This window comes from Hippocampus guttulatus, chromosome 7 (assembly GCF_054856545.1).
Source record: "Hippocampus guttulatus isolate MCC_2025c chromosome 7, RoL_Hgut_1.0, whole genome shotgun sequence".
NCBI classification, from domain to species: domain Eukaryota; kingdom Metazoa; phylum Chordata; class Actinopteri; order Syngnathiformes; family Syngnathidae; genus Hippocampus; species Hippocampus guttulatus.
Genome location: NC_141267.1, coordinates 23,062,223 through 23,079,408, shown reverse-complemented (window position 1 = coordinate 23,079,408; position 17,186 = coordinate 23,062,223). Strand labels below are relative to the sequence as shown.

The following is a 17,186-nucleotide window of genomic DNA, read 5'->3' as shown; positions in this document are numbered from 1 at the left end:
GGTGTAGTACGTGACGCTGTTTGAACGCCGGATGGATGATCGCTGCTTATCCGCACTCTGGCCCAGTTCAGGCTTTGTGTGCAGGTACCTGTGTCCACTGGGACAGGATGCACGGGGGGGGGGGGGGGGGGGAGAGGAAGGGACTCAGCGAAGCAGGCCCTTTTCCAAACAGTGCTGCCGGTGAAGGCGGAGTTTCTTCGGGACGGACCGAGGCGACAGGAAAGAAGCATCGTAGGGACATGGGTGGGGGAGAGACAGACAGGAGGGACCGGGGGTGGGCTCTTAACACCTTCGGAGTAAGTCATTCGCTTGTTTGCCCGTGGTGACTGCTGGCAAGCAGAGCGGACGTCGGACGAAAGAGAGGACACTCTTATCTGTCCGCGTCGCGCCGCTTCCCATTTTTGTTCATTCCTGTGCATCTTTTTCCTTCCGGGTGGTCATCCTCTGTTGGTTAGTCACCACGTGCGACGGGGGGAGTAAATCCAGCAGCACCGCTCTCGTTCCGCTCAGTCTGCAGAGGGAATAGTGAAGGTTTTCTCCTGGCTGCAGGTACAGTCGATTGCAATTTGGCACGTCGTCTCTTTGCTGCCGCTGCACTGGGATGAACGTCGCACTTTCTCCTGGAACAGACGCTTCAAACCGACTTTGAAATGTTCACTGTAAGAGATCTCGTCGGCCAGCTGTGAGATCTTGGCGTGCGTGTCTGGAATTTATTGCTTCTCTGCACTTGAGAGGCTGCGCTCGTATAGTCCTTGGTATGCACTGGGCGTATTGTTGCAAGAGCTACCTGAACTTTAAGCGCCACATACCAGCCGTGAAAAAAAAGTGTGCGGACTGAGTGAGTCGGTTCGAGTGCCACAGGAAGAGTGAGTGGAACTGACTGATTTCAGTGTTGCGTGCGTGACGGGTCGGCTCGGTCAGATTTCTGTGACGGGCATATGACTTGCGTCCTCCGATACGCCAAAAACTCCATCTGTCTTGTAGCGCGGCGCTGAAAGCCGCCGATTGTGTCTTCGCAGCCAAACACCTACGGGAGGACGCTGGTTTGCCGGGGCGAAGAAGAGGAGTTATGACTCAAGAATCTTCATTCCTCTCGCCGCGGTGACCAGATGCTATCTGCCGGCATTCATCCGGGCCTTTGTGTTCGCCGCTACTAGCAGCGCAGGACACCGTGAAGAAAGCTGGCAATCTTACTCGGCCTCTTCTCGCGGTCATGACTGAGCTTGGGCGAGCAGGCGGGGGAACAACGGAGGGGATGTCGAAAGACGAGGCTTGCTCGGAACGAGCGTCGACCGGGGAGTCTTCGTCTCGTGAACGGGAGACCGATATACTGGAAGATGAAGACGGTGACGCGGCTCCATCTTCAGACGCCGTGTCTCCCGAGAATCTGCCGGAAGAGCCGATATTAGCCCACGGCGACATCGCTAGCGGCCGGATTCGGCGGGAAATAGAGTCCCAAAACAAGTTTGTATCAAACGGCGAGTGCGGCTCAGAAAAACTGCGGAAAGAGACGCCATCCCCACGGGTGGCTCCTCGCGGGGGACGCCGCAGCGAGGAAACGGCGCGGGGCGCTCCGCGGGAAGAGGCCAACGCCGGCGCGGTGACGCAAAAGGCGGACTTTGGCGACACGGTGCAGTCAGCACATCCCGCAGACGCATCGCCTTCCCAAGAAGCAGAGTTTGCGTCGTTATCGCTCGATGTCGATGACTCCATAGAGCAGTTGAACCAACTGATTCTAGATTTGGACCCCACCTTTGTTCCCGTTCCGACTGCCCGCGCCCCGTTGTCACGGTCCGCCTCCGTCCAAAGCGGTGGTCTCAGTGATCAAGGAAACTCCCATCTGACTGGTAAGACGTTCCACTCGTTGGCTCGCTTCCGCAGTCGGTCGCATTTCGATACCGGCGGGGTCAGTGCGCCGCTCAAATATCTGGAAAAGTCCTGGCTGGAATTTGGTCCCAACAGATGTTCGTCATTTTTGCACCATCTGCTCGCAGTCATGCCTTCTCAAGTCCGCCTTGACGATTGGAGCATCTCAATCTTATAAACCGGGGGGGGGGGGGGGGGGGTGCAAACTTTTTCGTCGGAGGGCCGCCTACAGAAAAATGGAAGGATGAAAGGGCCGCTTTCAAATTCGTCACTGTTTTTGCAACGCGCTAAAGTCAGTCAAGAAAACAATTCTAGATTGTTTGCGTTGTTCATCCGCTTTCTGTTCAAGGCGTTAAGGCAAATAGGTGAGAATTTTTCCAAGTTTTTGGGGTGGCCAACAGCCCTTCTATCTCACAGAATAGCTCCAGCACTGCACTTAACAGCGGCCGAATCCCATCTCCGTAATCAGAACCCAAAAAAGAGAAAAAAAAACTGTAGTAAGGTGACCGAAACATTTTTTAATGTGATGTCTTCGGAAATCAGGAATAGAAGGAAGTATGTGTTTGTGTGTGTGTTTTCAATCCAAGCAAACCAACCCTTATAGTGCTGCTTCTGGCGGATGATAATATTTTAGGTTTGAGGTCAACTCACCATGGAGGAAAAAAAAAAAAAAAGAATACAAAAAGAAATTTGCTTAGTGTTAGAATGAGAAGCGTCTTTCCTATAGCCTAGCTTTTTTTTTTAAATCTAGTTTCCTGTGAACGCTCGTCTATTTTCAACCGGCTTCCAGTGCAACAGAAGAGTTCTTAAAACTCCTCAAAACAAGGAATGTACCAAATAGTGTCAACCGAAAGAAGAGAAGGTGAGGTGATCGTTTCTCAACTCCCTGCGACCCTGTTCAGGATAAGCGGCGTTGAAAAACGGACGGCTGGATGGATGACATTTCAGATCCTTGTCTGTCTGACGACCCTTGACGTGCCTCCCACGCTGGTGTTCTTCACCCGCGGGCTTCTCTTTTTGCTCATGTGCAGGCTGGAAGCGGCAGATCAGCGACGTGACCGACTACTCCGGTCTTTCGACGCTCAAAACGGCTTTTCACGGTCTTGGGGCAGGAGCGCAAAGCTTCGGGGCCTATCTGGTCGGCACCCCTTCCTATTTGCCATCGCAGGTGGTGCATTTTTCTCTCCCTTTGTCTCTCCTTTTCTGCGAATTGACCTTTCTGCGCTTCTGTTGTTGGCTGGCATGAATGGCCCGTCTGTTGACACTAAAACAGTCTGTATTCACACACACGCACGCACACGCGTCACAAGACTGATACCCGCTGATGTGTGTGGATTTATCACCTCATAAGAGTGGTGGGGTGGGGGGGGGGAATATTGTAGTGCCTTGCCCTGTCTTATCCCTTCCCGCTTCTTGTATTTGTGCATGCGCCAGTTGAACTCCGACGGCCAAAGTGATAGCTCTGAATGTGCGCCCCCAACTCCAGCCTTTCCAGTGTCTCCCGCAACGCCTTATGGTAAGAAGTAACATCGACATGGAGACATGTCGCTGCGGGGGGGCGGGGGGGGGGGGGGCTGTTGTTGCGTTTCGGAATCTTATCGGTGTCCTTTTCCTCTTCCCAGTGGAACACATTTCACAGGTTTCTCAGACGAGGACTGTTGGCCAGTGGGCCCAACACAGCCGGACACAAGGTAAACTTTCTCGGCAGCGGATGACCTTTTTTTTTTTTTAAGCATATGCACCAGTGCAAGTATGTCGACGAGATTTTCCGCTTGACTGGTTGGGAAAACATTGGCCGATGGCTGCCAGACAGGGTTGAAGAGATGACCGGAATGTTGTCTTGGCATAACACGCGCACGCGCACGCGCGCTCACCTGCCAAGGACGTTGCTGCAATTGGTGGACAGAGTAGGCATGACTTTGTTTTGGGTAAAGCATGTCTGCGGAAAGGCAGGGAAAGAAAGGTCTTGTTCCTGTGGTTTTAATTGGCACGACAGTCTTACTTTCTTCATACAATATATCTTTATTTGTATAGCATTTTTTGAATTAACTCCGTTTTATTTCGTCAAGTGGTTGCACAAAATAAAGTCATCTGGATCCGGATACACCGATTTTTTTTTCTATATATTTTTTTTCCACTGTAGAATAAGCAAAAGCAGACTTGGTGGTGAGTTAAAAAGAAAACATTGGATGTAACATTTGCCGGAATTGCACAGCGAGTTAAGGTGAAAATGTGAAATTGCGCCTGCAAGTTTTTATGGAAATGGGTGTGGAAGGAAACTCTTCTGTATGTGGCCAAATTTAGACAACAGTTTGGCCAATTCACCTAATATTGCCTCCACACCGAGTTTCTTGGGCAGTCCCGTTGTCGAGCAATGGCCGCACTGCACGTGAACACTTTGTCAAAGTCGATGCAAGGCTGCAGCGTTGTTAGTGATAACTGAGAAAAACGGGAGTGGGTTTTTTTTTGTTTGTTTGTTTGTTTGTTTTTGCTAATGCTACGTGCAGTGGACAGAGAAACGCACAAAGGGAATTTGGCATTTTTAAGATCAGGCGCCGTCCGAATGAGTGAATATGCATGCAGCCAGCCTTGATACCGGGCCGCCCTTTTTTCCCAAATGACGCCGAGTTCAAGCGCATGGCGAAGAGCGGCCTGTAATTCTTGAGCCGTGGAGTGTTTTGATGAAGCGTGCCACAACAGCAGAACAGCTGACACTGGATGGCTAATAATAGTTGAGGGTGATAAAGGAAGACCACTGCTGACAGGATGTCCACAAACATCCTGTTCTGGGAGGGGGACGTGGGATCGGGTCTTTTGTTGCGGGGACATCCGGAGAGACCAGTGAAGGCATTTGCGGTGATGTCAGAATGGACTTGAGAGCATTTGATGACAAAATACGCTAGAATGGGCCACGCTCCGGGCTCATTCTCGCATTTGACCGAGTAGTAGCTTATCGCTGGTCTCGTAGCGCTTCGTTTCCGAACCGTGTTTGGCTACCGGCCAGAGGAAATGCCGACTAAGCAAAAATAGGAAAGGCTTCAACTGATAAAACAGAACAAATGAGAATGGCTCCTCTTGTGCGCTCAATAAAAAAGGGAATCGTTCAAAGCTCAGGAAAAGACGGCAAAATGAATGCAGCAAACTCTTAAAAAAATAACAATAAAAATCAGTGGGCCAGATTATAATGTCATCTTATTTCCGAATGGCATTCGTTTCTGCTAAAAACCAACGGTGATATTTGTGATGGCATTTTGAATGCGTATTATCTGCCGCTAGCGAGATGGCATGACTCCTCTCAAGGTCGCCTCCGTTTACTGCACGCGTGTCAAGAAGAGCAAAGAAGCGGCAGTTACAAGCAGGCATTGAGCTCTGCTTTTCTCCCAAAATGTCCGTCGATTCAGATAGACACACACTTGCTTCCTGTTTACCGCTTTCAAGCCAGATGACTGCCTGCGAAGGAATTTGAGCCTTTGGGACAGTTGAAACTCTCTTTTCAATTATTTTCATGCCATGTTTACAGTCTTTACTGTAATCACAAATAACCTGGGGGGGGGATATATATACATATACTGTATATATATATATATATATATACACACACACATATATATAGATATATAGATCTATATATATACTGTATGTGTGTGTGTGTACAGTATATCCATCTCCATCTCATGGAGCCAAGATTTGACACATGACAGCAGACATGGTCAGTTTGTGTCTACATGCCTTTGTCTCAGTGTTTGTTGTGAGCAAAAGGACACACATGCCCGAACAGAGCCCCCCCCTCCCCCCCCCCCCCCCCCCCCCCGCCCGCCGCCCTCACTCACTCCAATTCACCAGCATCAGCACCCCCCCTTTTTCTCTCCAATGCCCATAAAAGGCCACATGTGACCTTTGACCCTTGTAATTCATTCCGATTGGGGGAAAGTGCTCCCAGCGTCCAAGAATGCGCAACGCTTAGTGGTCGGGTGCAGGAGAGGTGGGTTTTAGTCTCCAACCCTCCCCTTTTCGTTCCGTCCCTTCCTCCGTGGAAACTCAGAAGTCGAGCGGTGTCACAACAAGTAGGAACAAACCGAGACTTTCTTTTTCCGTCCGTGGGATGAAGGAATTGGCCATGGCGACGTCGCAATCCAGCCCCTGCCAAAGAGGTTGAATGGAGCCGGGTCCGGTTTCTTCTCGGCGGTAAACAGGAGGAGGCGAAAGAGTGCTGGTAGGGAGTCGTCAGACGGTCCAACGCAGAGAGAAACGGAAAGAGGCAAACAGGAAACCTGCCTCGCGTCACATCATGACCGCATCCCTCGGTACGTAGGCGCTCAGACGGCGGAGATTCCCCGTTCGCTATTCTCGTGATGTTCCTCCCCCGTCCCCGAAAGCATTTCCGATCTCTTCTTGAAGGAGGACACAAAGGGGCCCTTAATTCTTCTGCGTGCGAGCGGTCGACTGGAATTTGTCAAGTTCAGTTGGCATCGAGAAACGGGACTACTTTTTTACAACAGTCCGCCTCCTTTGTTTCAGTCGCTATGTGAGTTTTTGTATCCGGAAACCTCCTTCACAGCATCTCGACTGATCAAGCGCTCACGATTGTCACTCCTCTGGAAAAGCTGCGCGACTGTCGACAGTTGCCGTCGCAGATCATCTGCTTTTAGCGATCAAATAACTTGGAATGAATGACCACGGAACCTGAAGTTGTTTCCAGATGTCTCGATGAGACATGCCCAATGTGTCCAATTCTACGGTTCTCCTTCTTTGCTTGTGCCGAGTCTCGGTGGATCCGCCGAGTGCCGTCGAGCAAATACTCGGCTTGGACATCGAAAGCCGCAACGAGCGTCATTCAATGTATTTGATTTTGCGGCGTTGAAATTTGCATTGATGCAAGCTTTCCGGTTTTGTTTTCCTCGAGCAGTTGGAAGAAAGCGGTGCCTGCACACCGCAAGTCGAAGGCCCCGGCCTCCGCGATTACCTAACCGGATTGACAAAGGCTCCGGCATTTGGACTCTGTTGAAAAACGTGCTCCAATGTCTGCAACCTTTTTCCACAGACTATCTTGGATCTCCACGGATTCAAATGGTCATGACGTCACCATTTGTCTTTCCTGTAACTTTTTTTCCTCTTCGCTTTGTGTCCCATCGCACCTTTTCTCCACGTTTGTCGCCCTCCTCCGTGGGTGTTATTGCTCACTCGCTCCTCGGCTGCTTGTAACCTGGCCTCCTCGTTGGTCCAAAGCCAAAGAATAAAAATTGAGTTTGAAGACCACTTTTAAAGATGGACAGCGAGGGGGCTGGCCGAATGTTCGGCGGGAGGTCATTTCAAAGAGACGGAGCAACGGCAACGGAAAAGGCTCCATCCCCTTCAGAGCCTCCGTTTCGTTCTTGGTACCTCGAATAGCGTCCGGTCTGCAAGATCCGAGGCACCGGGCAGGTGCGAAGGAGCTCCGAGAGGTCAGGTGGGGCGGGGCCGTATGGGCTGCTCCGTCGCAACCCTTGACGGCTTTGAATAGTCGCAGGAGGGAAAGGCACGGCATGAGCTCGATTGATTTTTGCTGTATTTGGACCCTCACAAAATTGACGGCCGCACACTCCAACACGGACAGAAATACGGGGATCGTCGAGGACTTCTGTTTTGCAACGAGAGAAGATACAAAGCCACGTCGGTGGAGCAGGCTGCTGTTGCGCACGCTTTGCCTTTGTTTAAACGTATCCCCTGACGTCTGTAGCTGCCTTCCAACATTCAAATGTGAATGCTATGCTATGCTATGCTACTAGCCTGAGAACAGTGAGTTCTTATCCAAGCTATAACGACGACCGAAGTATTTGTTCTATCCGCTGTGTGAGAAACCGCAACGGATCACACCATCCATTGACTTTTCTGATTCCGATTCCTGGAATCTTTTGTTCTTTTGGACGTGGGCTAATGTGGGGCTCATCACCGGTTGCCGTCATACTGGCTTTGTGGGAAATGTAATGCCCTGATCTCGAGACGGGCGATATGACGATAAATATCGGTAAGACGGTCCCGAAAAGTAGAGACGAGCCTCAAAGATGCCGGGAGATACTTTTCACCGATACGACAGAAAGATCAACGTGGTTGTGACCGCACTCTGGCAGTGGAGGTGAGGATCCCAAAGTGATGGCAAAGTTTCTGTTTTCCACCACTTGCTGTCACACCTTTCCAAGTCCTCTCGCGCCTTATGGATGCCATCAAAGAGGAATCGCTTGAAGGCGCACGTGCCGTTATATCATCGACTCCAGGCGATGCATTGCCGTCAAATCTGTTGAAACAAGGCTGGTCTCCCAAGCAAATTCCTCCATCTCGGATTCCATCCTTGAAGAAAACGAGTGGTGGTGGTGGCGGGGGCGGGCCTGCTCGTGCGTCTGAACAAGGAGCCCTTTGACTCTCTCTGCAGTGACTCACAGAACTTCAGGCCCGCGCCTGTGGCCCGAGGAGGCCCGCATTCATGTCGACTGCATGACGCACATTGTTTGAATGTCAGGATGTCATGTTGGGATGTTTGAGCCTTCTTCTGCATCCCATCGCTCGTATTACGTGACAACGTACAGCGCGGTGCGGTGGGACCTCCGATGAGTGGACTAATTGGGGGCATGAGTCATCCCTTGACTTGAAGTATTTTTTAAATTGACAGATTTTGGTTCTATGTAGTGATGGCCCGGTAGTCCAGTGGTTAGCACGTCGGCTTCACAGTGCAGAGGTACCGGGTTCGATTCCAGCTCCGGCCTCCCTGTGTGGAGTTTGCATGTTCTCCCCGGGCCTGCGTGGGTTTTCTCCGGGTGCTCCGGTTTCCTCCCACATTCCAAAAACATGCATGTCAGGCTGATTGGACGCTCTAAATTGTCCCTAGGTGTGAGTGTGGGCGTGGATGGTTGTTCGTCTCTGTGTGCCCTGCGATTGGCTGGCAACTGATTCAGGGTGTCCCCCGCCTACTGCCCGGAGACGGCTGGGATAGGCTCCAGCACCCTCCGCGACCCTAGTGAGGATCAAGCGGTTCGGAAAATGGATGGATGGATGGTTCTATGTAGCGAGTCCAAGAAATTTGGAAGCTCATCAAACGGCAAACTCTAGTCTCCCCTTCTGGCACGTATAGGACGATATCCGCTGCTGTTCAGAAAGCTTAATTGTAAAGTCGCTTGAGTTCATGCACAAGTGACACAGCCTTCGCACTTTGCGTGTACGTCGGCCCACTTCGCATTTTAGTGTCAGAACCGGGAAAAAAAAAAAGATCCGTGCTCTTCTCTCTTCTTTTCTAGATTCTCGACGTTTCCTGGACAGCGCGAACCACAGCGGCAGCTCGATTGACGGAGAATTGTTCAGATCAGACGCGTCCGTGAGCTCTGCTTCCTGTCCGCGGGTATTTGGTTCCATGTGTTCCGTGTCATCGAGCGGCCCCCTCCCGCACGCAGACGGGTATGCACATGTCAGACGCCGTTTTGATATTCTTAATCATAGCGTGAATACAAAGAGTAGGAGTGATGCGCTCCCTCTTACGAGTACCAGCCAAGACGCTAGCGGCAGCATTCTGGACCAACTGGAGATGCTCGATGGAGGATTGGCTGGCTGTGTACAGTCTGATGGTGACGGTACCGATTGTTTTCAAGGTTTCTCCTGATTCCAAATGTTCATCTTTCGCCAGCGCAGCTGCACGCCGCCTCCCATGAGGCACCAGCCAACGTCCAACCCCTCGCCGCCCTCAACTCCGATCAAGCGCAGCACTCCGAATGCCCACAGTTCACCCCGGGCGGCTCTTAAAGGACCGGCTGTGTGTCCGGGGATCCGAGTGGAGTCAGACAGCGCAGACTTGTCTTCCTTACTCACGCTAAACGGCAACCTAGAGCACAGCCTGCCGGAGGCCACGGGGGACCTCCGGGTCCCGAGCCTCGGAGGGGACGGGGAGCTCCCTCCGCAGCTGCCTGAAAAGAGGAGGGCGGCTGAAGGTGGCGACCTTGGCTCCTGCGTGTCTTTTCTCGGTGGCTTTTCCAGTCCTCACAGTGAAAGCAGTCTCAGTCTTTCTTTCTCACCACTGAGCCCCGAGCCCTTCAAAGCTTTCAGTGGGACGCCATCGCCTGGAGCAGGTATGAAGAGAATCCGATTGCGGCATGCCAGGTTTTAGATTTCAAACCCAGGAAACACAACAGTGGGAGAGCTGGTCGCATTTTGGTGCCAAGACGTTTTCCGCAGTTTTAAGAATATTTTGATGTTGCCGAATGCGAAAATGACATTTTTCTTTTCTGAATGTTGAGCTATCCCCCCTCTGCCAGTGATAATATGCAAGCTATGTCATTGGTATTCTCTTCCTTTGTGCTCTAACTTTGAGGAGGCTGTATCTGTCTTTTTAAGCCTGTCCAGACAGTCTTCTTCCATTTTTCATGCATGATTGTTAAAGATGGCAATCATAATTACAGAGAGCCTTCAAAAGTACGTTTCATGTGAAAATCAAGCAAAAATTCAGAACATTGGACAATTTTAGCAGTGAACTGTGAAAACATACAATAGCACAAACACGAGTTTTAGTAACAATCAAAGCACATTTCGGAAACAGTCAAAGCACAAGTCCTTGTCAGATATCTTGATAGCTCAAAAACTCGAACCAAATTCAGAGAAATAGGTGCCATTTTGGACCTAAAAGTACCCGGAAAAAAAATATCTTGGGCAGTCCTGGCCCTTTTCCACCGCGCTTGTGCTAATGCTAGTTCCTGGTTAGCACGCTTTACGGTGACGTCATGACGTGGCTCCTGCTTGGCTCTTTGCCGGTGGAAAAAACAAACCCGTTCTTCGTAAGAACGTGTTCAGCGCCAACTAAGCACAGCGTTGGCCCTCAGCGCCTAACGGGCACCGAGTTTTTTTTTTGGGGGGGGGGGGGTGGTGGAGAAGGGGTATACATGAACCAACATTTTCTTTTGTCATTTGACTAACCGCTTCTGTTTCACGTTTGTTCGGCTTCAGAGTTTGGCAGCAAGCAGGACACTGTGAAGTTTGTTCAGGACACTTCCAAGTTCTGGTACAAGCCCGACATTTCCAGGGATCAAGGTTGGTCTTTTCACAGTCACCTCCAAACAGAAAGCAGGTTCAAGCGCAAAACTGTTTTGCCAGGTCGAGCTTCAACCATTCTAACTCCCGCTTTATCTTTCTGCCCCCTGCTCGGTTGACCCTCTGATAGCCATTTCAGTGTTAAAGGACAAAGAACCGGGCTCTTTTATTGTCAGAGACAGTCATTCATTTCGCGGGGCTTATGGATTGGCGATGAAAGTTGCAACTCCGCCTCCGTCTGCGGTGCATCCAAGTAAAAAAGGTAGGTTCCGAATGTAGACCATATTGCTCGTGACCCATTTTGCTTATAGTTAGGCCACGTGAGTCCGTTTCAAACGCCTTGTTTCATGGGTTCTTTCCATCCCATCATTAATCAAGGGGGAGTGCGATGTCTACGTTATGTGCATGCATACATAGAGTCAAAAATACAACGTCGTGTAAGTTTAACAAACATTGAATTTGGGTTCAAGTAATTGAAGTTGCTCAGTTACCTTGACTCTTGCAAGGTGCTTGAAATAATATTTGTCAAGGCCTTTTTGGGGACAATGTACAAATGACTGTAAACACGACGGATATTTTGTGTTTTTGCAGGTGGAGATCCGTCCAGTGAGCTGGTGAGACATTTCCTGATAGAGTGCACACAGAAAGGAGTGCGTCTCAAAGGCTGCCCCGATGAGCCATTCTTTGGTGAGAATCACTCAGGGGGTGGCAAGGCGAATTCCCGCCCCCTCTCCGGAAGGCATTTTTTTTCCCCTCTCAATTGTGTGTTAATTCATGACAGAGCAACATTTCAACCTTCATTTCTTGGTATTTGCATCTCCATCTGATCCACAACTTAACAGCTTTGGTTTAAATCCACAGACTATTGGAAGGCGTGACGGACGGGGTGCGTCATGTTGTCATTTTTTGCCGTCTTCAGTCAAATGAAACGCATCGATGCTTAGTTGTAGTCTTCGGTGACCGAACGCATGACGGCAGCCGGGAAATGAATTTAAAAGTGTACAGAAACCTTTTTCTGCTCATTTGACGAGACCGCTACAAAAGTGACGAGGGGGATCCGTCACCGTGCAAAAGCATAACCGTCAAATCACATGCCGGAGCTTGTGATCACCGTTACAACGCCAGTCAGTTGAGTGAATCGCGTCACAAGCAGCACGTGATTTGATGACTGCACTGATATGCGGCTCACTGCTTCCCCCTACTGGTCGCTGCTACCCGGCGCAACCGTCTGTTCGGTCACTTCAGCGACTCATTCAAACATTTCTCTCGTGTGGTTCCTTTTGCTTGTTCTGTTGTGGCATGGTCATCGTTGATTGAGACAGATTTTTTCCCCCCCCTTGTCAGGGAGTCTCACCTCTCTGGTGTGTCAGCACTCCATCACATCTCTGGCTCTACCGTGCAAACTCATTCTGCCCGACAGAGGTAGGATGAACGAGGACGGAATGTCAAATCGATCAGTGATGACTTAACAGCTTGCTTAAAATGATCATTAACCCAGTGAGCTAAATGCAGTGCGTTTATACAAGGCAAGATGCCAGCAAGTAGCATTTGATCGTGGATGCAGTGTTCACGCGTGAAATTCCTCAGTAATACGAGGGACAACATGCAACTGGCACGTTCGCGTTTGACTTCCTATGTGACTTTTTGCACCTGTCAGACCCGTTTGAGGAAATGAGGAACTCTCCCGTCAAGACAGCAACCAACTCGGCAGCTGAGCTTCTGAAGCAAGGGGCGGGTACGTGAATTGTGACCATCTGTAATTGCGCTTAGCCTAGCCGCTAGCTCCGGATGCGGCGCTTTCATCCTTGATGTTGCGTGGCTCGGCAAAAGAAATGATCAGTGTCAGATTGAAGTGGATGTTAATGGTCTGAGAAAAAAAAAAAACCTGGATTACTTCTGTTATGTTCTCTGAGTGTACACTTGGTGGCAGTGTTGCTATAATAATTGTCTCGAGAGCAGAAAAGAAGGAGAGGAGTTGGCCAACCGCTTGGACGAACACTGGTTGTACGAACCGGTGTTGTGTTGTTTACTGGCAAGTTAAGAAAAGGTCTCGAAATATGTAAATACAGTTATTTATACATTGCAATAGTTTCCGTCGCTTAAAATAGACGTCAGCCCCTCCCACAGCCCGGTAAAATGCCGTACATTGATGGAGAATTTCACCCTCAGGTCGGCCAAAGATGGAGAAATTTAAGAAAGGAAAAATATCCGAAGAAAATAGAACATTTCGTGATGCCGGGGCGGATTCATTTGCATTCACCTCTGACGAGAGCGGCTTACCAGTATGCCGAATTTGTGGTGAAAAACAATAACAGGTCAAATGTACAAGCCCTTTCCAAAACAAACACGCACAGCTTTTGCTGAAGAATATCCGGAGGGAGCGGAGAGGACAAAAGCTGTTTCGGAAGGTTGATCGGAGGAAAAATCAATTCAACAAGTGGATGAAGTCTGCAAATCCAACCGCCTTCAAGTTTTTGACGCCGCTCGGGAAATAGTCAGATATGGGAAGTCGTTCGCAGATGGAGAATATATGAAAGAGTCATAAGGAAGATTTCACAAGTTGCACACTATTTGAAAAGTGTAAAGATACATTTACACATGTATGAGAGATAGAGAGAGAAAGAGAGACAATGTTATGAACAGTTGAGGTTGCATGTTGGTGTTATGACCCTCGACATCTGTATTCATTTCTTCTGGGTTTTTTTTTTGCCTACTCTCAGGCATGACAGCCAGCTTGGAGCTTTTTGACTTGTATGATGTCTTTTTGGTAGCATGCAACGTGTGGTACCTTGGCTCTGCGGAATTGGAGTCTTTAACGGGACACCAGGCCGTTGAGAAAGCCGCCACAGTGACGCTCACCGCCGACCCTCCGTCGGCTTGGACCGTTGTCCACTTTAAAGTGTCAGCGCAGGGCATCACGCTCACAGATAACCAGAGGAAGTAAGTATTGCCTCTTCTATGGAGTAAATGAGCTCATCCGAGATGTCACTGGCTCAGGGTTCATATGATGAGGCCCCACCTACCAAGCAAAAGCAAAAATGCACGTGTTGTCGCTGCAGGCTGTTTTTCAGAAGACACTATGCAGTCAATACAGTCATTTTCTGTTCGCTGGACCCGCAAGGCAGGAGGTGAGTCATGTGACGTCGTCTACGACAAGACATAACATGCTCACCAACCCACTTCAGGAACGGTTGTCGTTGACGTTTCGTCAGACGCATGCGTGACGAACGAACAGGTCACCCGTGTTACTCAAATGACTGATTGTATTTTCGCAGTATTACTCAACATTAAGTCGAGTCAGTCTGGCACTTTATGAGGATTTTGGACACTCAAATAAACATAAAAACCAATCCAACATTCCCTCGGGGAGTTATCTATTGTGTTTAACTAACTTTGCCGTTTCAATTACTGAATAATAATAACAAACGTAGTCAAACCTGCAGTGACCAGACCGAGAAAACAGCTGAGCAGTGACATTTACACGACAAGCCCGTCCGTGGGCACTTTGATGTCAGTTTCAGTCCCCAGCAGGGGGCATTCTTCTTGAATTGCTGAAAATGAACCCCCAATTGTCTTCTTAATTCTTATTTCCCAAGTGCGATATTAAACAGAATACTATGTTTAGATTAGCGGGTGTACATAAACACATGATCGCAAAGAACATTTTTTGACTTGGCTTGCGCTTAAAAGAAAAGGCTGCTCGTGCTCAAAAGTACAGAGCCCCGAAAGCAGGGGTGGGCAATTATTTTTTGCATAGGGCCACATGAGAACCAGAAAATATTATGGAGGGCCGGATCAAAAGGGTGAACTAAATTCGACAGACTATTAATTGGGTTTCTTTATTTAAAAAGCAGTATTTTGCATTTTTTGGCACGTTTTCAGACTTTAGGAGTACATTATTCCGTCGTATCGAACGGGATTTGCTTGACTTGGCGCTACCGCGGGCTTCCGTATCGTCTCCCCCTTCCTCCCTATGCTCTGCAACTTCAAGTAACTGCCACCTGCCGTTGAAATGCCTGCCATTACAAGTCCAAATGAAATGAATGCAGTCGTTGACATCGACCCTTAACTGTGTACCAACCTTCGGCGGGCCGGATTAAAAAGACCAAGGGGCCGGATTTGGCCCGCGGGCCGTAGTTTGCCCACCACTGCCCTAAAGTCACATGGAGAAAACCATTTTTCTGTACATGATATACATTTCTCACGAAGATGAGAAACGTTCTCGTTAGGATAGAAAGTTTCTCATCCTAATGAGAAACGTCGTTCCCCGCGAGAGCTAGCTTATTGACTTGCGTGTGCGAGCTTCCTGTCAACGCGAGTCTATTTTCGACCCGCTTCCAGTTCAGCCGAAGAGGACGTACACTCTTTCCGCAAAACAAGGACGATACCAAATAGTGTCATCGACCAAGTCCTTTTTTTTTTTAAACCCCCGCCCCCACCCCGGCACTACATGTCATCTCGCACACACTTCACACCCTGTGACCCAAGATCTAACATGCAATCTATTTGGGCCTAATCATTTGAACCTAATAAATATTTTGTCCCACACAGATGGACACGAGGAAATGCTTCGCCTGCAAAGTAAGTGTTTGATCATTCGGGAACAAGTCTAGTCAATTCCCCGTTGCCGTGTGTGACGATGTCATCAGAAAAATCGGATTCAGTACTAATCGAAGTCCGCCCTCCGGAAACGACAAATGCTTGGAAGAAATTGTTGAAACATCCTTTGATCTCCTCTTGCTCCGTTTGAATGGCGTGTTGCGTTTTATTCACAAAACTGTGTTTGTCTTTCTTACGACACATTTTGATTGCTTGCATTCCTCTCGTCACTTGTTTTCTCCGCATCTGTACAGCACTTTGAAAGCACGGCAAAAATAATCAGGATTGTTTTGACTTCCGCATGTGCACGTTACATGTTGGGAAGTACTGGAGATGCATGCGTTGAGTTCTTCAAAGGGTTGCCGAAAGTTATTGCCGAATCTGTGTCCGGTGTACTCATCTTTTCTTTTGCAATTATTTCAATTGATACGAAGACTCTTGTTGTCATATTTCACGATCCTCGTTTGTCTTTATCGCAGGATATTTGGGTTTGTAGCCAGGAAATCTCAGAGCGAGACGGAAAATATTTGCCATCTGTTTGCCGAACACGACCCGGAGCAGCCGGCGAGCGCTATCGTCAACTTTGTCTCAAAGGTCATGATCGGGTCACACAAGAAGTGAGGCCGAAGCGCGTCAACCACATTCGCACGCTAACGACGGCGACATTCGCGGAAGGAAGCCATCGCGCTGCCGCGAAAGGCTTTGCAGAGGATATCACTTCCAAATGATGGTGGAAACTCCATCTCGCGCTTTACCTTTCCTACTGATCGTCATGACAAACGGCGGCGACAAATGAGATGATTATATGAAAGACGCGAGTGTCCACAACAACGACATAAAATATGTCTTTAGCTCTTCAAATGCTTATTTAAAAACTTTTTTTTTTACCCTGCCTGGATATGAGATGCGTTTTTGTTTGCCTTTACACTCCTCTCAATATTTATCCAGATGTATAAAAGTCATTTTCTTCAATATTCTTCATTTATGTCACAATCTGTATTTTTTTTTGTATATATTCTGTACATTATGACAAATAAACTCAGGTGTGGTGCTCTTGCTAGGTCACATGTTAATCTGCATTGGATGATTTATTAAAAGACACAAGATGACGGTGTTGTATTTCATTTGATTGTGGCTCGCCGTCTTTAGTGAAATTGCAGGAAAAGTCCACATGCTTTCTGGGTCGAACCGATTTGAAGCTTCAGGCTCACACATTTCAACGGAGGGTGTACTGTCGAACCTTTTGCTGTATTGGAAGATACAACCGAACCATTTATGGTGAAAAGAATAACACCATTTATCTTCAAAATACTGTAGTGAATAAATAGAATTGCATTTACAGGCCAAAAAGCCATCACATAAATGATCCTCAAGTAACAGTCGGCTGCTACTAAATGCCGAGCTGGAGCTATTCTGTGAGCTAGGACGGCTTTTGGCCACCCCAACAACTTCAAGCCTCAACTATTTGCCTCGACACCTTTAACAGAAAGCCGATGGCCAATACAAACGATCTCAAATTGGTCTCCTGACCGACTTTACCTTTCATCTACTTTTAACTTGGTGATTTACAGGTTTGTTGCCAATAGGGGGCAGTAAATGGTCAGCAACATGAGGTGAATCAATTGAGGCTCATTGCCAAATGAATGGATCCTGGATTTAAGAAAAACTGTCAGATTTCT

General features: G+C 48.7%; 1 protein-coding gene across 3 annotated transcripts; it reads left to right on the top strand.

The window, feature by feature from the left end:
• The first annotated feature begins 288 nt into the window (after positions 1–288).
• On the top strand, positions 289–16,616 carry tns3.2 (tensin 3, tandem duplicate 2). 3 transcript variants are annotated; one of them, XM_086115501.1, is made up of 16 exons: positions 289–549; positions 1,020–1,847; positions 2,898–3,034; positions 3,301–3,382; positions 3,489–3,557; positions 9,132–9,288; positions 9,520–9,953; positions 10,825–10,908; positions 11,039–11,170; positions 11,500–11,595; positions 12,253–12,330; positions 12,566–12,643; positions 13,680–13,848; positions 13,968–14,036; positions 15,460–15,489; positions 15,987–16,616. In XM_086115501.1, the coding sequence occupies exons 2-16, from the start codon at positions 1,214–1,216 to the stop codon at positions 16,126–16,128; spliced, it is 2,391 nt and encodes a 796-aa protein (XP_085971627.1). In that variant the 5' UTR covers positions 289–549; positions 1,020–1,213; the 3' UTR covers positions 16,129–16,616. The 3 variants fall into 3 exon arrangements, with proteins under 3 accessions (XP_085971627.1, XP_085971626.1, XP_085971625.1); XM_086115500.1 differs by having other exon boundaries at positions 289–659; XM_086115499.1 differs by having other exon boundaries at positions 289–1,847.
• The last annotated feature ends 570 nt before the right edge of the window (positions 16,617–17,186 follow it).

Coding starts and splice junctions, on each gene's coding strand:
- tns3.2 (XM_086115501.1), top strand. CDS start 1,214: ATGACTGAGCTTGGGCGAGCAGGCGGGGGAACAACGGAGGGGATGTCG. Junction 11,171..11,499: donor GGTGCATCCAAGTAAAAAAG/GTAGGTTCCGAA, acceptor GTGTTTTTGCAG/GTGGAGATCCGTCCAGTGAG. Junction 11,596..12,252: donor CCCCGATGAGCCATTCTTTG/GTGAGAATCACT, acceptor CCCCCTTGTCAG/GGAGTCTCACCTCTCTGGTG.